Source organism: Neoarius graeffei, chromosome 27 (assembly GCF_027579695.1).
Source record: "Neoarius graeffei isolate fNeoGra1 chromosome 27, fNeoGra1.pri, whole genome shotgun sequence".
Taxonomy (NCBI): domain Eukaryota; kingdom Metazoa; phylum Chordata; class Actinopteri; order Siluriformes; family Ariidae; genus Neoarius; species Neoarius graeffei.
The window spans coordinates 18,393,733-18,417,433 of NC_083595.1; the positions used below are offsets into that span (position 1 = coordinate 18,393,733).

The following is a 23,701-nucleotide window of genomic DNA, read 5'->3' on the forward strand; positions in this document are numbered from 1 at the left end:
TGTTGCTGTCATGAAATTTCAAATGAGCCAATATTTGGCATGAAATTTCAAAATGTCTCACTTTCGACATTTGATATGTTGTCTATGTTCTATTGTGAATACAATATCAGTTTTTGAGATTTGTAAATTATTGCATTCCGTTTTTATTTACAATTTGTACTTTGTCCCAACTTTTTTGGAATCGGGGTTGTAATAGTGAATGCTAATATCATGTTTACAAACAATTTCACCCAGAGAAAAAGCAAACTTTACCTTTACATGTACAAACTGACAGTCAGCCAAATTTTTAATCCTTTTCCCCCCCTTTGGAGCCAATGACTGACAGAAGACTTGAACCTATAGAAACTGGCTTTCTTCTGTGGTGATGCTCTACCAGGCCATTAAGCCTCACTCACAACCCACCATACATGCTGCTATGGGCGGTCTATGGTATAAAAAAAATTGGCAAAACCGTGTTTGAGACTTGCGCAACACTTGCGTGTGTTCAGCGCCATAGAAGGTCGCAGACTGCCCGTGGAGACTTTTGGTCCTGCACATGCAAATTCTATGGGTCTTGCAACAAATCAAGAATGCATACACTACATACGGGACCCATACTCTTTTTGTACGCCTGAATCAAGTCAGCAGCATGGCTAGTAGGGGCTTTTTGTGATGACAGGAAGACGCATGAGTGACACACGGTCATTGTATGAGTGACATGCTTCAGAAGTACGACACAAGTATTCCACACTTGCTATTTGTGTGGCCCACGAGACGGAAGTACATCTCACTTTCTACCCCTATGTGTGGCATGCACACAGCACACGTGACCTGTATGCAGCACATACGACCTGCACGCAATACAAGGGGCAAGACTCTGGGTATGTATATTGTGGAGGAACCAAGGAGCCAATCATGTAGCGTGTAGCATTGTAGAAAGGAAGAATACCACCTTATTTGCTGTTTTTATTTGAGTATATGTTAATTTACCATGCAAACGTCAAATAATAAAACATGAATATAAGGGAATAACACATTTTATTACATTGTAAAAAATCCCAACTAAATAGCCCAACAGTTTGAGCACTGAAACACACTTTGACTCTGACTCCGAGCTGCTGTCCTGCTCCTATTCCTGCTGAGTGGTGGGACAGGGTGTTGGGATGTCCTTGTCCTCATCACTGAGCATGGCACAATGGCCTGACAGCAATGATGGTATTGCAATGTCCTCACTTCTGGGCATTGTTAGCTGAAACATACATGAAAATCAGCATATATAATATTAATTACATAAGCATATACAGTGGTGCTTGAAAGTGTGTTAACCCTTTAGAATTTTCTATATTTCTGTATAAATATGACCTAAAACGTCATCAGATTTTCACACAAGTCCTAAAAGTCGAAAAAAGAGAACCCAGTTAAACAAATGAGACAAAAATATTCTACTTGGTCATTTATTTATTGAGGAAAATTATCCAATATTACATCTCTGTGAGTGGCAAAAGTATGTGAACCTTTGCTTTCAGTATCTGGTGGGACCCCCTTGTGCAGCAATAACTGCAACTAAACGTTTCCAGTAACTGTTGATCAGTCTTGCACACTGGCCTGGAGGAATTTTAGCCCATTTCTCCATACAGAACAGCTTCAACTCTGGGATGTTGGTGGGTTTCTTCACATGAACTGCTCGCTCCAGGTCCTTCCACAATATTTTGATTGGATTAAGGTTAGGACTTTGACTTGGCCATTCCAAAACATTAACTTTATTCTTCTCTAACCATTCTTTGGTAGAACGACTTGTGTGCTTAGGGTCATTGTCTTGCTGCATGACCCACCTTCTCTTGAGATTCAGTTCACGGACAGATGTCCTGACCTTTTCCTTTAGAATTCGCTGGTATAATTCAGAATTCATTGTTCCATCAATGATGGCAAGATGTCCTGATCCAGATGCAGCAAAACAGGCCCAAACTATGATACTACCACCATCATGTTTCACAGTTGGGATATGGTTCTTATACTGGAATTCAGTGTTTTCCTTTCTCCAAACATAACGCTTCTCATTTAAACCAAAAAGTTCTATTTTGGTCTCATCAGTCCACAAAACATTTTTCCAGTAGCCTTCTGGCTTGTTCATGTGATCTTTAGCAAACTGCAGACGAGCAGCAATGTTCTTTTTGGAGAGCAATGGGTTTCTCCTTGCAATCCTGCCATGCACACCATTGTTGTTCAGTGTTTTCCTGATGGTGGACTCATGAACATTAACATTAGCCAATATGAGAGAGGCCTTCTGTTGCTTAGAAGTTACCCTGGGGTCCTTTGTGACCTTGCTGACTATTACACGCCTTGCTTTTGGAGTGATCTTTGTTGGTCGACCACTCCTGGAGAGGGTAACAATGGTCTTGAATTTCCTCCATTTGTACATAATCTGTCTGACTGTGGATTGGTGGAGTCCAAACTCTTTAGAGATGGTTTTGTAACCTTTTACAGCCTGATGAGCATCAGCAACACTTTTTCTGAGGTCCTCAGAAATCTCCTTTGTTTGTGTCATGATACACTTCCACAAACATGTGTTGTGAAGATCAGACTTTGATATATCCCTGTTCTTGAAATAAAACAGGGTGCCCACTCACACCTGATTGTCATCTCATTGATTGAAAATACCTGACTCTTATTTCACCTTCAAATGAACTGCTAATCCTAGAGGTTCACATACTTTTGCCACTCACAGATATGTAATATTGAATAATTTTCCTCAATAAATAAATAAATGACCAAGTATAATATTTTTGTCTCATTCATTTAACTGGGTTCTCTTTATTTTTAGGACTTGTGTGAAAATCTGATGTTGTTTTAGGTCATATTTATGCAGAAATATAGAAAATTCTAAAGGGTTCACAAACTTTCAAGCACCACTGTAGGTAACGTGAGGTGAAAACATGAATACTTCGCAAAGTGTTAGTGCAAGGAGGAGTCCTTATATGTGCTCAACACAGCAACAGGTGATTCCAATCATTGGTCCTTCCCATGAATGCAGCGCACTCACTCCAAATACAAATGCACGTGGATGTGAGCAACTGCTCGAGGCTCGCCAAGCTCGAATGTGCACAGATGTGACACTCCAGAATATTCTGGCATGAGGTGGAGTTCATCTTTGTCTCATTGACTACGTTTACATGCACGTCCAAATCGAGCTGCTGTTGGTAATCGAGCAAAGGGTCCCAGCAGGGGTGCCAGAGAAATCCAATCCTACATGCACAAGTGAAATCGGGCTATTGTGCAAGGTGTATTGTGCACCCGAGCCACACGTGGCGCTACACGCCCCATCGTGTTGGTACACTTCCGGTTGTCGTCATGAAGAAGAGCTATAGTGTTGCCAGATACTGCTGACGTTTTCCAGCCCAAAACATGTTCAAATCCGCTAAAATGCACTTAAAACCCCCAATCTGGCAACACTAGCAGTTCCGTGTTCAAGCTGTTAGGCTTGCTCTAACAGACTATGGTTACAAACTGTCCGGTGCAGACCACTGTTTTGTAAGACAACTTATTTTGCACAATAATATTTTTCTAAAGTCCATTTTTTGCTTACAAAAAATATTTTTTTTGCTTACAATTTAACTTATGTCTTAATAAACACACAAAAAGTTCAATTGTTTTGTTTTTATTGACATTCTTCAGATGTTGGACATACATTATATGAATGATTCTATGAATTCGGTGCCCTTTCAGAAGACTCAGTGTCCCAAGATAAAATGCTGATACAGTAAATCCTCTAATACTGGCCTGTATTCCATTACTGGCCGGGACTCTAATATTGGCCGGTCTCGCTGTCGGAGGAGGTAAATAATGGCCAGACTCTAATACAGGCCGGGGCTATAACCAACGATGTTTCTGAGATCATAGTGGCCTTACACAATCGTTCCGATCTGAAAGACAATTGTGATCAGTGGCGCCGCCAGGCGTATGGCCGTACGCACTAGGCGTACCTTGGGGAGAGAGATATATTTTTTTTTAATTATAATTGTTACCTGAATGCTTTGGCAATGCAACATAATTTGAGAAAGAGAGAGAGAGAGACGTGTGTGTGCCGGCGCATTTGTGTGCTTCAGGAGTGGGCGGGGTGTGCGTGACCAAGAAAGCTCATTGGTCAATGCAGATATACTTTTCTTGCACCACTGAAATTCTCTCCAGTTTTGAGAAACGGAGACAGACAATCGTCAGTAGTCAGAGCTTGTGCGAGAATTTATTGAGAAGCGAGTCAAAAATGAGTAAACGAACCCTGAAACAAACGAGCTTGTTTCAGACTTTTACGAAAAAGTCCAAAAGCAGTGATCCAGGGGTGTCATCTGCTTGCCAGTCCTCTCCAGTATCAGCTAGTAACACGGCACCGGCAGCTTCCACTCCTCCGCAACCGAGCAGCAGTACGCTGCAGCTGGATGCTAGCTCAGTTCCTTTGAGGAAATTGCCTTCATCTACCTCTGAGTTTGAAACTAGCCATACATGCAGTGAATTTCATATAAGAACACCTACATCTCCCCATGTCCCTTACGATCAGAAGTAGATGGTTGCTCCACCTTGCTGACAAATGAGCCATCAGATAGCTTTACTAATGAGCCACGAGTCAGCCCGCTATCACTGACATCAGATTTATCAGACATAGGGAAACTTCAACCAGATGCCTTAAAATGTGCACCGGACTCTGTAAAGCTCAATGTCCTACAGAACCGCTTCAAACCAGACAGAGGGTGGGTGGCTCCTTCTACTCTGATTTTCGGTAAACTCAGAAAAATACCCGAGGAGTTTTTCAGCGAGTCTATGTACCCCATGTTGCGCTACAGTGCGTGTCAGAGTCGTGCTTGCGGTAGTGCTGAGCAAGTTCACTAGATTCTAATCGAGGCTATAAAGAGTTTATTGTTTATTGTCGTGTGTAGTTCACATATGTTGTTCAAATATCAGCCTGTGTTCATGGAAGGCTATTGTTCAATTTCAAGTTAAAGTTCTATCGTTGTTTTGTGTATAAGCCTATAGATCGACTCTTCATAGAAACTGCAGCACGCAAGCGTTTTTTTTTTTTTTGGGGGGGGGATTACACCGCTAGTGCGTACCTTACAGTTCAACCCTGCAGGCGCCCCTGATTGTGATTACCGGTAGGTCTGGTGGTAACCAGGCAACCAAGCATCAACCTATTTTATAGGTTCAAATAGACACAAAATCTCGTTTTTATTCATTCCACTGGTAGTCTGTTTTGCTCAAATAGAAATAGAGGCCTGCCTCTAATTCTGGCCTCCTTCCAATAATGGCCTGGACCAAGATGCACTTGAGTGAAATAAAGGCCCCGGCCTATATTAGAGGATTTACAGTATATTTCTTCAGAACATTGACAAAATTACATTTAAACTGCACTATTTCAAAATATTGGGTGTTTTTAGTATATTAAACTGAAAAGAAGGACATAATAACTATTATTTTCATTTTTATTAGTTTTAATATGTGAGGAGCACAGCAATTCTGCATGTCCCCATCACCAATTACAGTAACAATGTGGCCAATTTTATGTTTACATTCTTTAATTTTTTTTATTTATTTTTTGTTAAATGCATCACTGCTACTCCAGTTTCACATACAATGTGTTTTTTGGGGAAAAGTAATTATATTTTAGAAGAAATTTAGGCATTTTCCTTTGTCCCTATGTATAATTCAACTCCGTCACGCAACCGCCTCCGCCCCCTATTTGTATACATAAATGGTTTGACCCTGTGACATCATTTAAGGAAGTAGATTTAGCAGAGTCTCCAGAACAGCATGGTGCAACCAGTGGTAAGTGTTAACTCTCATTTCTTGAAATATTGTAAGACTTTTATAAACATATAGGTTCCGTCAAGCATAAGTACTCAACACTGTTGAGTGAAAAAGTCATAGTAGAGAAGTTTTTTATCGAGAAATGATTATATATTTATGAATTAGAAGATCTAAACTGAATCACGCCATGTGCCACAGTCCTAGCATTTAGCATGAACAGTTAACAACAGATTAGCATAAAATCTTCAACCCCATCACATTCAACCCCGTCACACATTCTGTTGTTATGGGGTTGAATGACTGTTACAGGGTTGAATAGTTGTTTATATTAGTTGTTTATCATCAGCCAAGGTCACGACATTGTGGATGCATTGACCCTCTACACGGTCCTAAAAGATAATTTGACTTCCATCAAATTGTTCTTTGTAGAGGAAGAAACTATTGAGGAGGCATTGAAGCGCATGCCAGCCAATCTGCCTGTCATCCAGTCGACGATGAGAATCCATCAAGTGGTTTACATTTCTCCGGGAAAGTTTGCATACAGAGATGTAAGCTGCATGTGTTTCGTTCACAAGAAGACAGTGGACTGTCAGTGCTTCCCAATGCCCAACAGTTTACATTTCACAATGTTGCAGCCAATGTACCACAGACAGAGATCGACTGGGGTGAACAAAATCTGTGTGGGAAATGGTGCGTAATAAAATATGACCAGGAACTATACCCCGGAATCATTCTCGCCACAGATGAAAGCCATGCACAAGTGAAATGCATGAGCTGTGCTGGACCAAACCGTTACTTCTGGTCTCTGCATGACGACATCCTGTGGTATCCCTTTGAGGATGTCCTCGAAAAAATTGAAGCCCCTACTCATGTCACCTCTCGGCATATGGAGATAAAGAAGGAAGTGTGGACAAGGCTTCATGAACTATTGTGAACATGAATTGAAGAATACAACATCTTTGAAGCATTCCCATGATTTTTTAAGTTGAATACATGTTCTTGTAGTTCACTGTTGCCAAATGAGAATTCTTCTGAGAAATTTTTACTTCAGACCAAAGTGGACACGCGCGCGCGCACACACACACACACACACACACACGGAGGCACGCACTCACACACACACACTATCTTCACCCACAATCAACACTTAACATGACAGGATACGCCATTCTCAGCGGAGGAGAGCAGAACTGTGGTTGAAGAGATGAGACAAAAGGAGAGGTGGAAAGAAAGTGACCAAAGTGGACACACACACACACACGCGCACACACACACAGTAACTATCTTCACCCACAATCAACACTATACATGACAGGATGGCATGCTCACCGGAGGAGAGCAGAACTGTGGTTGAGACAAAAGGAGAGGTAGAAAGAAGTTAGGGTAGAGGAGAACAGGACCAGAGAAGAGCCAAATGAGAATTCTGGGAAATGAGTTTCACCTCAGACCAAACAAGGCTTTGTTAATTATTGTTTTCCAGGTTTCAAGCATTTGAAAATGGATGTTGTTGACATTCATAGTTCATTTACTTCTGAGTAAATGCATTTTTTTTTTTTTACCACAGAGGGAAAAGTTCAAAGTTTTTCAAACGGACAAACTGAAAATATGATGTAATTGCTGATCCACGAATTTTAAATATAAAATATGTTCAATACCAAAAAGTTGTTGCGTTTTTACTAATGATTTCATTTTTTGGTACATTAAAAGGCAACTTGCACAGTATTGTACAGAAATGCTTTTCAGGACCCATGTCTTCTGAGAGGTTTCCTCCTACTCCTACACTTCACCAAGCGATTTTCTATTCCCTCAAAGACTTTAACTGGTAAATTTTCTAAGTAGCTGCCTAACACTAGGAATGCCCTATTGACCCTACCATGGGGTTTTAGATCAGATTATACGTTTTTATAATGGATAAAAAGCATATATAATTTGATATATAATCCTTGCTTAGTCAACCCTGTTACAACAGGTCAACCCTGTTATGACCAATTCAACCCTGTTATGAGACACAATTTATAATTTTTAAAAATGTTCTCAACAGAAAACCTTCTAAGGTTACATATGGTTTGTATATTAGATTGTGATAAACATACCAATGTAAAGTTGGTACATATTACATGACGTTATTGCATATTTTGAGCAATTTACAGAGTAAAATAATGAATACTTGTCATTTTTTTCAGAATTGTGATAGAATATCAGTTTCCCCTTATGTTTTGTTTGGTATCAAAATGTTATAGTAAATAAAGGGACAGCTAAATTATTTAGTCATGCTAGTGCCTTCTCACTACCCTATTATAATAATCAGTAATGGCAATAAAAAATAACCGTGACGGGGTTGAATTAAATATCGACTTGTGTCTAATAAAAGCTCATAAATATTACTTAAAATATCATGTTAAGGTGGGAAATTATATTTTTTGTACAGTAGACAAATGACAAAATCACATGAAATTTAAAAAAACACATTTTGGTTAAAAAATTCCTCTCACCCTCTTCAATCCAAAAGGGCACCGTTTCTGTAGAATCACCCATATATATATATATATATATATATATATATATATATATATATACACACACACACACACAAATACAATGACTTATGTACACAATTCACAGCTATGCAACAGCTGTACAGATGTATTTGGTGATACAGTAAGTGAGCTAAATTTTAACAGTGCAAACAATGCCACAAAAAGAAAAGATTCATGCCGTTGTCATGATTCGTTGTCATGCTGACCGAGGCTGTTGTGTTTCCCGCTTGTGGTCTCGTCACTTCCGGAAGTAGCTCGACAACTAGCTCGATAGGGTATACATGCACAAAGTAGCTCGGCAGAAATCGCATAATCTAGGTCGTGTAGTTCAATTCCGAGAAATCAAGTTCGGTTCAATTTCAGCTGAATTAAGGTGTATACATGGCATTTTGAACTTCGATTTCAGTCGAGCAATGGCAGAAATTCGATTCTCTCTATGTGCATGTAAACGTATTGACTGATTGCAAGTTTCCCAGGTCCTGTGGCTGCTAAATAAGACCAAATCATCACCTTGTCATCACCATGCTTTACAGTTGATATGAGGTGTGTTTGGTTTTTGATACACTCAGTTTGGTTTTGCTAAACATGGCATTATGCATGAACAACAACCATCTCCACTTTGGTCTCATTGGTCCAAAAGATATTGTTCCAGATGCATTTGTTGTTGTGGTTTGTTCAGATGCAATTTTGCAAACCTAAGTTGTGCTGTCATATTCTAGTTGGAGAAAAGGGCTTTTTCCTAGCTATCCTTCCCTGAAACACACACATGTTTGGTCTTTTTCTGATTGTGTTACCATGTATATAAACAGTTAATGTGCTTACAAAGGTCTGTAGGTCTTATGATGTAGCTCTTGGGGTTTTCTTTATATCTCTGGGCATTAAATAGTCTGAAATTTGACTGAATTTCCTGGGATGCCCACTCCTGGGAAGATTGGCAACTGTCTTGAAGGCTCTCCATTTGTAAACAATTCTCACTGTAGAATGGTTCATTTCAAATTGTTTGGAGATGACTTTATAACCCTTCCCAGATTGATGAGCAGCAACAGCTGCTTTTCTGAGGTCTTGGCTGATGTCCTTTCTTCTTGGCATGATGTAGACCAGGGGTCTTCAATCCTATCCGCAAAGGGCCGGTGTAGCTGCAGGCTTTCATTACAGCCAAATTGGAGGCTCACTTGATTGTTGACTGGAGACGAGGGTGAAATGATTAAACAAGTGAAATCAGGTGTAGCTCCTGCTTGGTTGGAATGAAAGCCTGCAGCCACACTGGCCCTTTGTGGATAAGATTGAAGACCCCTGATGTAGACATTCATCTCAGTGCTCCAGAACACAAAACTGCCAAATGTTCTTCTTTTACAGAGGTAGTCACACTCCTAGATGATTAACTACTCTTGTGTAATTAACTAATCATTTGTAACACCAAGCTGCTCATTAGTCTCTAATTGGTTGTAGAATGATGAAAGGTGCACTTTGTTTTTCGTACATGGTTTCTGAATGTTGCTTTACATTTTGTGGAAAATTACTACATACTGAAACCTGTTTTTTTGTCACCTGAGTTTATTTGTTTGCTTAAGTTGGTGAGGACCACATATTTGCTATTTAGGCCCTCATAACTCAAAACATTCAATTGAAAGAGATTGTACTTTCATTTTCCCTTGACTATGTTTAATAGTTATTCCACGAAATTGATTCATACATGAGCCGATTGCCGACAAGGCGTAGCGCCGAGTTGGCTATAAGCCATGTACAATGAGATTGAGTAGAATAACTCTTATTCTATCCACATTCACTGGATTTTGAGAAACAGAGCATTTTTATTTTTATTTTTTGCAAATTTGATAAAAACTTTATACAAAACGTCCAACAAAATAATTTCTGCTTAGAATGTAAACAAACTGATGAAATAACCATAGCAATTTGTGAAAAATGTGATAATTATTGAAAAATAAAAAAGATACATTCTTACCATCAAATACTTTTATTCCATATTTTGTTGCTTTTTTGTATATTTTGGGGGGTTTGTTTTTGAGTAGAGGTTTTATTTTGTCCTCGGTTTGTTCAGCAACACGCTCTGCCATTTTGTTCTTCTCTACTCATAATATATCAGCTGATATCCTAATAGTAGAGTAGCCAATCAGAGTGTGCAATTGCTCATATCCAGTGAATGCAGATAGAATAAATACACATATACAGTATACACACACATGCATATGAGAGAAAGAGACAGAGAGATTGAGAGAAAAGAGATATCAAGTAGAAATTTTGAAGGAGGACCACAATGGAAATAAGTGTATTTTAATGCTTTTTGTGTCATCCTCGGCGATATGTACATGTATGTTTTTATCATATATATTTATATTGCCAAATAAAATCAAATCAAATCAAGGAGGGAATAAATGTGTGGATGGTGTATAAATGTGTATTGTAAAACAGTGAGAATTCCTGATGGATTATTAGGTGTGTCTTGCATGCTGTGTGAGTGTTTATATAAACTAATAAGTTCTGATACTTTTTATGGTGTGATTTTTGCTAGTTTCTGCACTCATGGGCCACTTTAATAGGACCTTGTTTTTGATTCTAAGATTCCTGTTCTTGGCTGGCAGGAGTGGAACTCAATATGGTCTTATGCTGTTGCAAAAGATGCTTTTCTGCTCATGACAGTTGTAAACAGAGGTTATATGAGTTACTATATCCTTCCTAGCAGCTCAAACCAATCTGGCCATTTTCCTCTGACTTCTATTATTACCAACGTGTTTCCATCCACAGAACTGTTGCTCACTCTGTTTTTTTGTTTTGTTTTTCGCACCATTCTGTGTAAACTCTAGAGACTGTTGAATGTCAAAACCCAAGGAGATCAGAAGTTTCAGAAATACTCAAATCAGTCCATTTGGCACCAACACCTATGCCAGAATTTTTCCCAGTCTGATGTTTGAAGAGAACATTAACTGAAGCTTTTGATCCATATCTGCATGATTGTATGCACTGTGCTGCTGTCAACTGATTGGCTGATTAGATAACTGCACAAAACAGCAGGTGTATGGGTGTACCTAATAAAGTGGCCTGATGAGTGTATAAATGACCTGAGGGGAAGCTGTATGTTAGTAACTTTAGTCATATTAAATGTAGATTAACAAATTTGACATTCATTTTAATGGTTTTTAAAAGCTTTTTGTTTTAATTGCATTTTAAGTGAAGATAAGGTGGAAATAAGGATAGCATGGTGGTGCAGCACAGCCCCAAGGTGCCAAGTTCAATCCTTAGCTTGGGTTATTGTCTGTGTTCATGTTCTCCCCATGTCCATTTCTTAAATACAGTAGGTCCTTAATTGGTGTATTTTTGCAATCAAACTGAATGATGTATCAAACTACAACCCCGATTCCAAAAAAGTTGGGACAAAGTACAAATTGTAAATAAAAACAGAATGCAATGATGTGGAAGTTTCAAAATTCCATATTTTATTCAGAATAGAACATAGATGACATATCAAATGTTTAAACTGAGAAAATGTATCATTTAAAGAGAAAAATTAGGTGATTTTAAATTTCATGACAACAACACATCTCAAAAAAGTTGGGACAAGGCCATGTTTACCACTGTGAGACATCCCCTTTTCTCTTTACAACTGTCTGTAAACGTCTGGGGACTGAGGAGACAAGTTGCTCAAGTTTAGGGATAGGAATGTTAACCCATTCTTGTCTAATGTAGGATTCTAGTTGCTCAACTGTCTTAGGTCTTTTTTGTTGTATCTTCCGTTTTATGATGCGCCAAATGTTTTCTATGGGTGAAAGATCTGGACTGCAGGCTGGCCAGTTCAGTACCCAGACCCTTCTTCTACGCAGCCATGATGCTGTAATTGATGCAGTATGTGGTTTGGCATTGTCATGTTGGGAAATGCAAGGTCTTCCCTGAAAGGGACGTCGTCTGGATGGGAGCATATGTTGCTCTAGAACCTGGATATACCTTTCAGCATTGATGGTGTCTTTCCAGATGTGTAAGCTGCCCATGCCACACGGACTAATGCAAGCCCATACCATCAGAGATGCAGGCTTCTGAACTGAGCGCTAATAACAACTTGGGTCGTCCTTCTCCTCTTTAGGCCGAATGACACGGCGTCCCTGATTTCCATAAAGAACTTCAAATTTTGATTTGTCTGACCACAGAAGAGTTTTCCACTTTGCCACAGTCCATTTTAAATGAGCCTTGGCCCAGAGAAGATGTCTGCGCTTCTGGATCATGTTTAGATACGGCTTCTTCTTTGAACTATAGAGTTTTAGCTGGCAACAGTGGATGGCACGTTGAATTGTGTTCACAGATAATGTTCTCTGGAAATATTCCTGAGCCCATTTTGTGGTTTCCAATACAGAAGCATGCCTGTATGTGATGCAGTGCCGTCTAAGGGCCCGAAGATCACGGGCACCCAGTATGATTTTCCGGCCTTGACCCTTACACACAGATTCTTCCAGATTCTCTGAATCTTTTGATGATATTATGCACTGTAGATGATGATATGTTCAAACTCTTTGCAATTTTACACTGTCTATTGCTCCACTATTTGTCGGCGCAGAATTCGGGGGACTGGTGATCCTCTTCCCATCTTTACTTCTGAGAGCCGCTGCCACTCCAAGATGCTCTTTTTATACCCAGTCATGTTAATGACCTATTGCCAATTGACCTAATGAGTTGCAATTTGGTCCTCCAGCTGTTCCTTTTTTGTACCTTTAACTTTTCCAGCCTCTTATTGCCCCTGTCCCAACTTTTTTGCCATGTGTTGCTGTCATGAAATTTCAAATGAGCCAATATTTGGCATGAAATTTCAAAATGTCTCACTTTCGACATTTCATATGTTGTCTGTGTTCTATTGTGAATACAATATCAGTTTTTGAGATTTGTAAATTATTGCATTCCGTTTTTATTTACAATTTGTATTTTGTCCCAACTTTTTTGGAATCGGGGTTGTATGAATGAGGCATTGTCTAACCATTTGGCAAGCATTGTTAAATGACTTTCTAGATAATACTTGTAAAAACTGGGAGCATCTAGTTTTTGGAGTCTTGCTAATTGTGTTCTTGGGTTTTTTTGTTTGTTTGTTTTCTCTCCCCAAGTTGAATTTTGCTATAAGAGAGACCAGGTTTCCTGGTGATACCTTGTGAATAAGCAGAAGATACTTGGATAGTACTGACACTTTTAAAATAGCAATAAATATTATTGACAGTGGTAGTATACTACAGTGGGTTACTTCATCTTCCAATGTTTTGAGATAGAGTGGAGTAAAGTTATGTTAGAAGATTGGACAAAAATCAGGTGATATTTATCCAATCATTAAGTGTCCATTTTTGGTGAATCGTGAGCGATTTCTGGAGTTAGTTCAATGTGCTTTTCTGCTTTCCTGTCAGCTTGAACCAGTGTGGCCATTCTCATCAGCATGACATTTCCTCCCACAGAATTGCTGTTCAGTAGATTGTCATGAACAGTTTTGCACTCAATTCTCCATCAATGAACAGTTGATAACTTCAGCAAAATAGACTTCATACTCAAACTAGAATGAATTTCCTGGTTACACAATTGTACTTTGTGACTATATAGGACACAGTTATAGAAACAAGTTATATTCATGCTATCTGTTATCACCCAAATGAGAATGGGTTCTCTTTTGAGTTTGGTTCCTCTCAAGGTTTCTTTCTTGTGTTATCTGAGGGAGTTTTTCCTTGCCACCATAGCCTCAGGCTTGGTCATCAGGGATAAAGAAATCTATTAGGGGAAAACTAGTTCATATTTTTAAATTCTTTATGTAATATGGTGAAGGATGTTAAATTCACCAAAGGTTCCCCAACAATGTTCAAAAGGATCCAGAGGACAAGTGAGATGGAGTAGAAAAAAAATATTTTGTTTATTTTTCTTCAATAGAGGAAAATGTCGTTTTGTCTGTTTTTCTTTCTTTGTTATTTCGATTTCAATAAATATAAAAAAAGGAAATTGCACAAAAATTCACTATCGCCCCCTATAGTGAAGGCAAAACAAATACATAATATACAAAAAAACACAATTAACTTGAGGCTGGCTAAGCCGCAGTACTGTGTCAATGGCTTTGAAAATCTAAATCCACAGCAGGTATAACCATCACACGTCTATAAAAAAGGCACCGCAATCACACATGGGAACCTCACAGCAAACAGTAGTTAAGGTGGCTTGTAGTACACGAAATGAGCCACAACAAATCGAGCACACGTCTTATGCACACCGCAATACCTAATAAAAACCGATGGTGAACACTGCTGTAAGTAGCTTCAAGCCAATTGACACAGACACCGTATGCTGGATTATGGCCTCAGTCAAACAAAACAGACATAAAATCAAAATAAATCTGGCCCTAACTCAATTTTAATACACTAAACGGCTTGGAGGTTTATACAGGAGGGAGAGAAATCGGCACAACCACCCCCTGAGCACTGAGCCACTGAAACATACCAAAAATATACATAAGTACAAACACATTAAATTTAAAATCACGTTTCTAGCTACACAAATCCCATTCCCACTCTTACTCTCCCATGAATGTTACATACCCATTGTTTGCATATGTGTGTGTAGAACAGAAAGATGGGGTGTGAGAAATTACTCATCAACCAGTTAAATACGCTAGGCACCCTCAACCCAAATCTTGCCCCCAATTAATTTAACAGTAATATGGACGTTAGCTACCTACCACAGTGGGTCCTAGGTGTGAGTCCGCGGGAAAATGGCGAGCCCACCAGTCTGCGCACGCAGACGCCGCTCCTGTTATTAAAATGTAACCATTCCAGAACATGAGCACTGATAATTGTTTGTCATAGCAGCCTAGCAAACATAACAAGGCTAGAGACAACAAGACAATGGCAGTTACCTGGTACGCTGGTGGTCCTACGAGGCTACTCCTTGATGGCGTGATGTTTACAAAGGCCAATACGCGACCCTATCCCTGATTCTCTCGGTTATTCCCTCGCGATGAGGCGCCGGTTGAGTACAGGTTCACTTAATATTCGCCTCTTTGCAGTCAAAACACACCCAGTGACCAAGGAGCTACACACATGAGCTATGCCAGGAGTTAGCTCGGCCTAAAACTAGCCCCAAGCTGCCAGCAGAACAACTCCCTACACGCTCCGTCCAAAAATAATTTTTTTAGATGTTTTTTTTCTAGTCCCTTTTATCCCCTCCCCTGCTTGTGGCTTCCGCTCCCGATCTAGGAGTCCAAGCTCCACTTAAACATCAATGCTCCCCCCACTGGGAGGGAGTGTACGTGTATCAATAAGTGGGTTTATGTGCGTTGGAATAAACAAAAGTCATCAATATTACACCTGGTCACATTTATTTATCTGTAACACTGCTTTGCGACAATGTCTGTTGTTAAAAGCACTATACAAATACATTTGACTTGATGTTTTGTGTGTTTTACCACTCTGGCATGGTCACTACACTTACGTCTGCAATGTCTCATATTGATGACTGGCTGACGTCTATATCTCAATACGAAAAAGACAGTCTGCATGGTTTTCTCTAAGCAAAACATGAAGGTGTTACACTCTAATGTTTTCCTTAGAGGGCAGGAGCTTGATATTGTTAATGAATTTAAATATTTAGGAGTGATTTATGATTCAACCCTAACATTTAAAAGTCATGTAAAAAAGGTTGTAAGCAAAGTCAAATTCAACCTGCAGAATTTTAAACAAGTTAGACCATATCTTGACACAAAAGCTGCCAAGCTGTTTTTACATACTATGATTTTTTCACATATTGAGTATTGTTTTACGAATTGGTCACTAACTAACATAACCGCGCTTAAGAGTATTGAATTCCTTTTTAAGAAAGCTATAAAAATATTAGATAAAAAGCCTCTGTCATTTCATCACTGCAGCATTCTAGAGAGACACAAACTGTTAAGTTTTGAGAATTTTAAAAACTTCAAGTATGTTTGTTTTTTGTACAAAGTGTTATACAATCTTGCACCCCCTCCACTGCATGGCTTTTTTAGAAGACTTGAAAGTGGAGGTAGCACACGGGCCTCTGTAAAACGGGACTGTATAATTCCATTTAGACACACCTCTTTTGGGCAAAATGTATTGTCAGTAATAGGAGGTAATTTCTGGAATACTTTGCCCATCCCAATAAGAGAGTGTCCAACATACAACACTTTCAAAACTCATTTAAAACAGTAGCTCCTAGAAAACCAGAGATGCACTCACTATTAATTGCCAAATATTTCACCATTTAAATGTCAATGTACAGGTGAATGAGTATTAATGTCCTTGTCTTCTTTGTTGCTTGTCTTTTTTTTGTTTTTGTGTATTTGTTTTTGTGGCAATGTTTATGTCATCATTATAGTGAGTGAGTGCTGGATGAATGTTTAGCTGTCTTTTTTATGCTTTGTTTTATGTTACCTGCCTGGGGACTGCAGATGAAAAGTAGTTATTTTACTAATTCTGGCATATTTACATGCTGTATTCTTATACAACAATGTTCATCAATATGCATGGTCCCTATTAAATAAACCATTAAAATAAAATAAATTTCCTCCAACAGAACTGCTGTTCAGTAGATTGTCATGAACAGTTTTGCACTCAATTCTCTATCCCTCTGTGTAACTTCTAGAGACTGTTGTGCATGAAAATCCCAGGAAATCTAGCCTGGCAAGCCAGACTAAATGTGGATATTTAGTCTGGCCTCGATCCGTAGACATTTCTGAAGGGTGTAGGAGGAACAAACCGCTGTCTTTCAAACTGTCTGTGTGCGTATAGGCCAACGCTCTGACCAATCAGCGCAACAGTGACTGTGACGTAGTCAGAGCACGCAGTGGGGGAGACCTTGAAATAAATAATTTTTCAAAATGCGTATTAATTAATAAACAGGTTCTAGATATTAAGAAGTTTGGAGATAATGACCACAAGTTTGGAGTCTGTACCACATACTTAACATACACTCATTTTTTTCAAGGGTTTGCTTAAACTGTTTTTGAGAGTTTTTATTTAGTGGTGTTTGATGAAATAATTTCCCTTAAATTTAAAATAACGGGAAAATAAGAAACAATCAAAAAGTAATGTTTCGAAGCTGTTTATAAATTCTTCTTACTGCACAAACTAGCCCATCCTTTTGGCTATGAGCGGAGCCAGCTGGTAGATCAGACTTTTGCCATAGCCGGTCGGCAAAACAGCGAAAACGTCCTTCTTGAAAAGGAATGAGCGGAAAGCCTCTTCCTGCTCATGTTTCAATGAAAACTCCAAGTCTAATTCTTCTAAAACTGATTCCAAAGCGGAGTCAAACGCGCGCTGTTCACAAGCCGTAGACATTTTTCCTGTTGTGCCTTCTCCAGCATCGCGCAGCTTTGTCGTCACTCCTGCAAAAGCCCGCCCAAAGAATCCAAACAAAAACCTTGCGTTGTGATTGGCGGGCACGATTTGATGCCCGTGGTGTTTTTGTTTATATGGTGCGAGGCTAGACCAGGGGTGGGCAAACTTTTTGGCTCAGGGGCCACATTGACTTTGAAATTTGCCAGGCGGGCCGGGCCAACACCAAATTCATACATATCGAACATAAACCGGAAAAGCTTTAGTGTTATTGTAAGGCCTTCACTGACAGAGATCCAAATGCAGATCAGATTGACATTTATTTTAGTTCTCAGTCAACAAAGGCAGAGCAGAAAAATGCTTGCAGTTCAATAGATTGGCACTGGATCCATCCAGAAAAGTAACACACACACACACACACACACACACACACACACACACACACACACACACACACACACGTGATAGTAAGAAAAGTAGCAAACTTAATTCTTAAATTACATCTTTGAGCTGCCAGGATGAGTAGGATGCCAGTGTATTTGTATATTTGTATCATTTTATACATACAACTAAATTGCATATAATTAAATTGAACTAAATTACATATCAGTACATATCATTTTTGTACATTTCACTGAACTCATAGATTTACACCTGAGTGATTTTTTTAACCATCCACTTCCAGCCTGCCAGTACAACCAACCACCATTAGTAGGAGAGGTACCACACCATTCCAAAATGTTTGCAGTTCAACAGTTTGGGTACCACACCATTCCAAAATGTTTGCAGTTCAACAGTTTGGGTACCACACCATGCCAACATGTTTGCAGTTCAGTGGTTTGGCACTGGATCCATCCAGCCCACAAAATCAAACAAAATGGCTCAAGAAAGCAAAAAACTCCAAACTGGTTTTCAGGTTCAAAGTCACTCACTGAAATATTTCCAGTCCTCAAAAAATCAAAACACAGGTTCCAAACAGGTTTTCATATTCCAAAAGGCCACTCATAGATCAGAATAACCTCCACAGGCAAAAGTCCAGGAACAGAAATAAGCAGAAGCAAGGACAGCTGCTCATAATACACCTATAATAGCAGACAGGGACATAAATGAGGGGCGGAGCAGACACCCAAAAGCACACGGTACTTAAAAACAAACACCAGCACTACAGCAGCCACCCACGACAACCAAAATTACTAAGAGTTATACTTTTTATATTATTGTCTGTAAACATGTGACTACCATCTTATTACAGCTCTAACATAGTTTTAAAAAGAGAAAGTGTTAATACTCACATTCACTCCGCAACCGCTGAGCTGTATTCGTCCGTTCTTGCGCTGACTGGTTGTTAGCATAATTAGCATGCTTGGAGGAAAAGTGCCGTTTGATGTTATATTCCTTTAAAACTGCAACGGTTTCTTTGCAAATAAGGCATACAGCCTTTGATTGGACTTCAGCAAAAAAAATATTTAGTTGTCCATTCTTTATTGAACACCCTGCACTCACTGTCCACTTTTCTTTTTTTAGGACCACTCATTGTAAAGTTTTATCCTGTGTTCTCGAGATCATCAGTGGCACGGGCGCCAGAATGACTTCCATGGCACTCGCTGCACCACTCTGCAAATGTAATCTTGCGTGAATACGACTGACTGGAAAGACGGATCTCTAGAACACCTGTCTACGTGATAACACTGACGCTTATAGTTTATAGATCTGCTCAATCGTGTGTATATGATTGTCTTCCGCGTGCCGGATTAAAAACGCCAACGGGCCGGATGTGGCCAGCGGGCCGTAGTTTGCCCACCTCTGGGCTAGACCCATTCGCTAGGCAAAAATATTTTTGGCCGCTAGGCGGGTGGGTCTAGTTTACTAGGCTACAGGAAATCAGTAGTTTCTAAAATACTCAAAGCAGCCTGTCTGGCAATAATAAGTCTGTCGGGTACTAACAAAATTGCCAACACATTCCACTGTCAAAGTCACTAAGATTACATTTTCCCCCATTCTAATGTTTGATGCGCCTAAGCACTTGACCTGTATCTGTCTGAGTTTATGCATTGTACTGCTGTGACCTGATTGTCTAGATAATTGCATAAATGAGGTTTATTTGGTATGACCTTTATTCTGTTTTGTATCACATTCTCCGATTTAGTGCTGCAGTATGAGTAATTCTGGTGTGCTTTTTATGCTGTGATTGGGTAAGATTAATAATTGTGCTTTGGGTGCTCCAGGTGTGTTCACAGACAATCTTGCCATATTTGGGAACAGTTGGATGGAGGAGAAGCCACTGCAGCTCACATGTCCAATGGTGCCATCTCTCTACCCATTTCCTTGCTCTACACAAGAACCTCATAATTTGCTGGTACTGTATATACTCACATATATGAATTAGGATGGTACACAGAAAATGCCCCAGTAATGCAGGACTTTTTAATGCAGAAAGTGGTGGAGGTGTGTACATCTTTACAGAAAGAGCCATTTAAATCCTGCCATGAATTTGTCAGTCCATATTCATTCATGGCCAGCTGTTCTAATGACCTCTGCATGTAAGTATATATGATCACTGACACTATATCAGAAACTACATAGACAGTTTTCCAGACATTTTCTAAATACCTTAATCTGTCCAAAGGCCAGGGAAGGCTTCTTAAGCTTATTAAATTTTACTGCCTATATGATCATGCAGGGGCCGCACGGTGGTGTAGTGGTTAGCACTGTCGCCTCACAGCAAGAAGGTCCGGGTTCGAGCCCCGTGGCCGGCGAGGGCCTTTCTGTGCGGAGTTTGCATGTTCTCCCCGTGTCCGCGTGGGTTTCCTCCGGGTGCTCTGGTTTTCCCCACAGTCCAAAGACATGCAGGTTAGGTTAACTGGTGACTCTAAATTGACCGTAGGTGTGAATGTGAGTGTGAATGGTTGTCTGTGTCTATGTGTCAGCCCTGTGATGACCTGGCGACTTGTCCAGGGTGTACCCCGCCTTTCGCCCATAGTCAGCTGGGATAGGCTCCAGCTTGCCTGCGACCTGGTAGAACAGGATAAAGCGGCTACAGATAATGAGATGAGATGAGATGATCATGCAGTACTTGAATTTACAACCCAAATCAGAACAAGTTGCGATAGTATGGAAAATATAAATAAAAAAGAAAGCAGTTGTTTGTAAATTTACTTTGACTTGTATTTCATTGCAGATAGTATGAATAGAAGATATTTCATGTTTTGTCTGGTCAACTTAATTTCATTTGTTAATACATATCCATTCTTGCATTTCAGGCCTGCAACACATTCCAAAAATAAATAAATAAATAAATAAATAAAAGGGGTGGGATAGGGCTTTACAAATGGCAAGATGGTGGTGTGCAGTGGTGCAGCAGCTTCTCGGCTCCCGGTTAGGGTACGACCCCTTCCTATCTTTTCTATTAACTCGTGCAACAAACTGAGGCTGAAATACAGTGCACAGGATCTATTTATTCTGGGGAACCTGAATGTGGGACTGAAACCAGACGTCAAGGCAGCGTTAGGACGTTTTGGGCTGCTAAAGGAGAGTGGACGAAGGAAAACAAAGCAGCAGCACGCAAGGAGACAACGGTGCGCCCGGAGGCAGAAGAGAGGGAAGAGAGACAGCCTGCTAGCTAGGCTAAGGGCTAACAACAGGCCCGTTCTTCCAACTCTGTTCCTGTCTAATGTCCGCTCTCTGGACAACAAGATCGACCTGTTTAGGCTGAGACTGAACTTCCACAAGGAGATGAGGAATTGCTGTGCTTTCCTGCTCACCGAGACCTGGCTGAATGACAACATGCCGGACTCCGTGTACTACCTGGATGGACTACTTTTCTTCCGCATCGACTGCAATCAGCTGTCGGGGAAAAGCCGTGGTGGAGGACTCTGTGCTTATATCAACAAGAACTGGTGCACAAACTGCGTCCTGGTAAGCCAGCATTGCTCTGAATCTGTGGAGTTTATGTCGCTAAAGTGCAGCATGCATTACCTGCCTCGGGAGTTTATGGTAGTGCTGCTGGTGATTGTTTACATTCCTCTGAGGGCGCACGCCAGCATGGCACTGACGGAGCTGCACGTGCATGTCAGCGAGCTGCAGGATCAACACCCAGAGGCATTTTTTGTGATTGCAGGGGACCTTAATCACACCGGCCTGACGGATTGCCTGCCCCGGGTTTACAAGAACATAGACATTGCAACCAGGGGAGGCAATACTCTGGACCAGGTCTACACCAGCAAGCAGGGTGCGTATGCTGCAGTGCCACGGCCCCACCTGGGCTTCTCTGATTACATCTCCATCCTGCTGATCCCTGCCCATCAACCTGTGCTGAAAAACAACCGGCCAACACGGAAGACAATCACTGTGTGGACCAGCACAGCAGTCCCTGCACTGCAGGACTGCTTTGAGAAGACAGATTGGCGGGTCTTCAGGGAAGCTGCTACCACCAGTGAAGGTGTAGATCTGGAGGAGTACACCTCAGCTGTCTCTGGCTTCATCCAGAAATGCATCAATGACTTCACCACCACCAAGAACATCACCATATGTCCCAACCAGAAGCCGTGGATGAATGGTGAGGTTCAGCGTCTCCTGAGAGCACGTGACACAGCTTTCAGGTCTGGAGATGCACTGGCACTGAGAGTGGTGAGGAGGGACCTCAAAGCAGGTGTGACACAGGCAAAAAGAGCACATGCTGACAAAATTCAGGGCCACTTTGCATCCAACAACCCTCAGAGCATGTGGCAGGGCATAAAGGCAATCACAGACTACAACAGGAAGAATGCTAAGTGTCCTTGGGACCCATCCCTGCCAGATGCCCTCAATGCCTTCTATGCCCATTTTGAACCTGCTGACCCCCCTACCCACACCAGGCTCACTGTCCTAGAGGGTGAGCTACCATCATTCAGCATGTCAGCTGACGATGTGAGGAGGACTCTGCAGCGCATCAACCCCTGCAAGGCAGCAGGACCAGACGACATCCCAGGGAGGGTCCTGAAGGCCTGCGCACATGAGTTCACTGAGGTGTGGACAGACATCTTTAACACCTCCCTCTTCCAGGCTGTGGTGCCAGTGTGTCTGAAGACATCTTCCATCGTTCCAGTGCCCAAGTGTACAGCAGTGAGGAGCATGAACGACTATCGACCAGTGGCTCTCACCCTGATAGTCATGAAATGCTTTGAATGCCTGGTCATGGACCACATTAAGGAAAAGGTGGACATAAATGTGGACCCAGACCAGTACACGTACAGGAGGAACAGGTCTGTAGAGGATGCCATCTCATCTGTTGTCCACTCTGCTCTCACCCACCTGGAGAGCAGAGATACCTGCGTGAGGCTGCTCTTCCTGGACTTTAGCTCGGCATTCAACACAATCAACCAGCAGCCTTTAGTCAACAAACTGCTGCCGCTTGGATTACCTCCATCCCTCTGCAACTGGGTACTGTATTTCCTGACACACAGGCCACAGACAGTGAGGATCCATGGTGTCTCTTCTTCTACCATCATCCTCAACACCGGCTCCCCCCAGAGTTACGTCCTTAGCCCCCTGCTCTACACTCTGCTCACATATGACTGCTCCGCTAAACATCCGTGCAGTCATATTGTGAAGTTTGTGGATGGCACGGCGGTGGTGGGACAGATATCCCATGGTGACGAGTCAGCGTACAGACAGGAGGTGGAAGACCTGGTGGACTGGTGTAGGGACAACAATCTCTGCATCAATGTGGGGAAAACAAAGGAGATGGTTGTGGACTTCAGGAGAGGTGACCATGCTCCCTCTCCCCTCTACATTGGAGGAGGAGCTGTAGAGATGGTCCACAGTATCAAGTACCTGGGGGTCTACATCTCTAGCGACTTGAAGTGGACCATGAACACAGCCAGCGTGGTCAAGAAGGCCCACCAACGCCTTTACTTTTTGAGGAGGCTAAGGCAGGCTGGACTGAGCCCTGCAGTCCTGGGAGCCTTCTACAGGTGTGTGGTGGAGAGCACACTGACCTCGTCCATCACCTCCTGGTATGGAAACGGCTCGGCTGTGGACAGGAAGGCTCTGCAGAGGGTGGTGCGCACACCACAGAAGATCACCCGTTGCAGCCTGCCATCC

General features: G+C 41.2%; 1 protein-coding gene across 1 annotated transcript in view; it reads left to right on the plus strand.

The window, feature by feature from the left end:
* otog (otogelin) overlaps positions 1-23,701 on the plus strand; it is a 550,025-nt gene that overhangs the window by 58,351 nt on the left and 467,973 nt on the right. The window contains exons 8-9 of the mRNA XM_060911543.1: positions 19,846-19,976; positions 20,054-20,160. Coding sequence (XP_060767526.1) covers positions 19,846-19,976; positions 20,054-20,160 — 238 coding nt within the window. The remainder of the gene's footprint in view (positions 1-19,845; positions 19,977-20,053; positions 20,161-23,701) is intronic.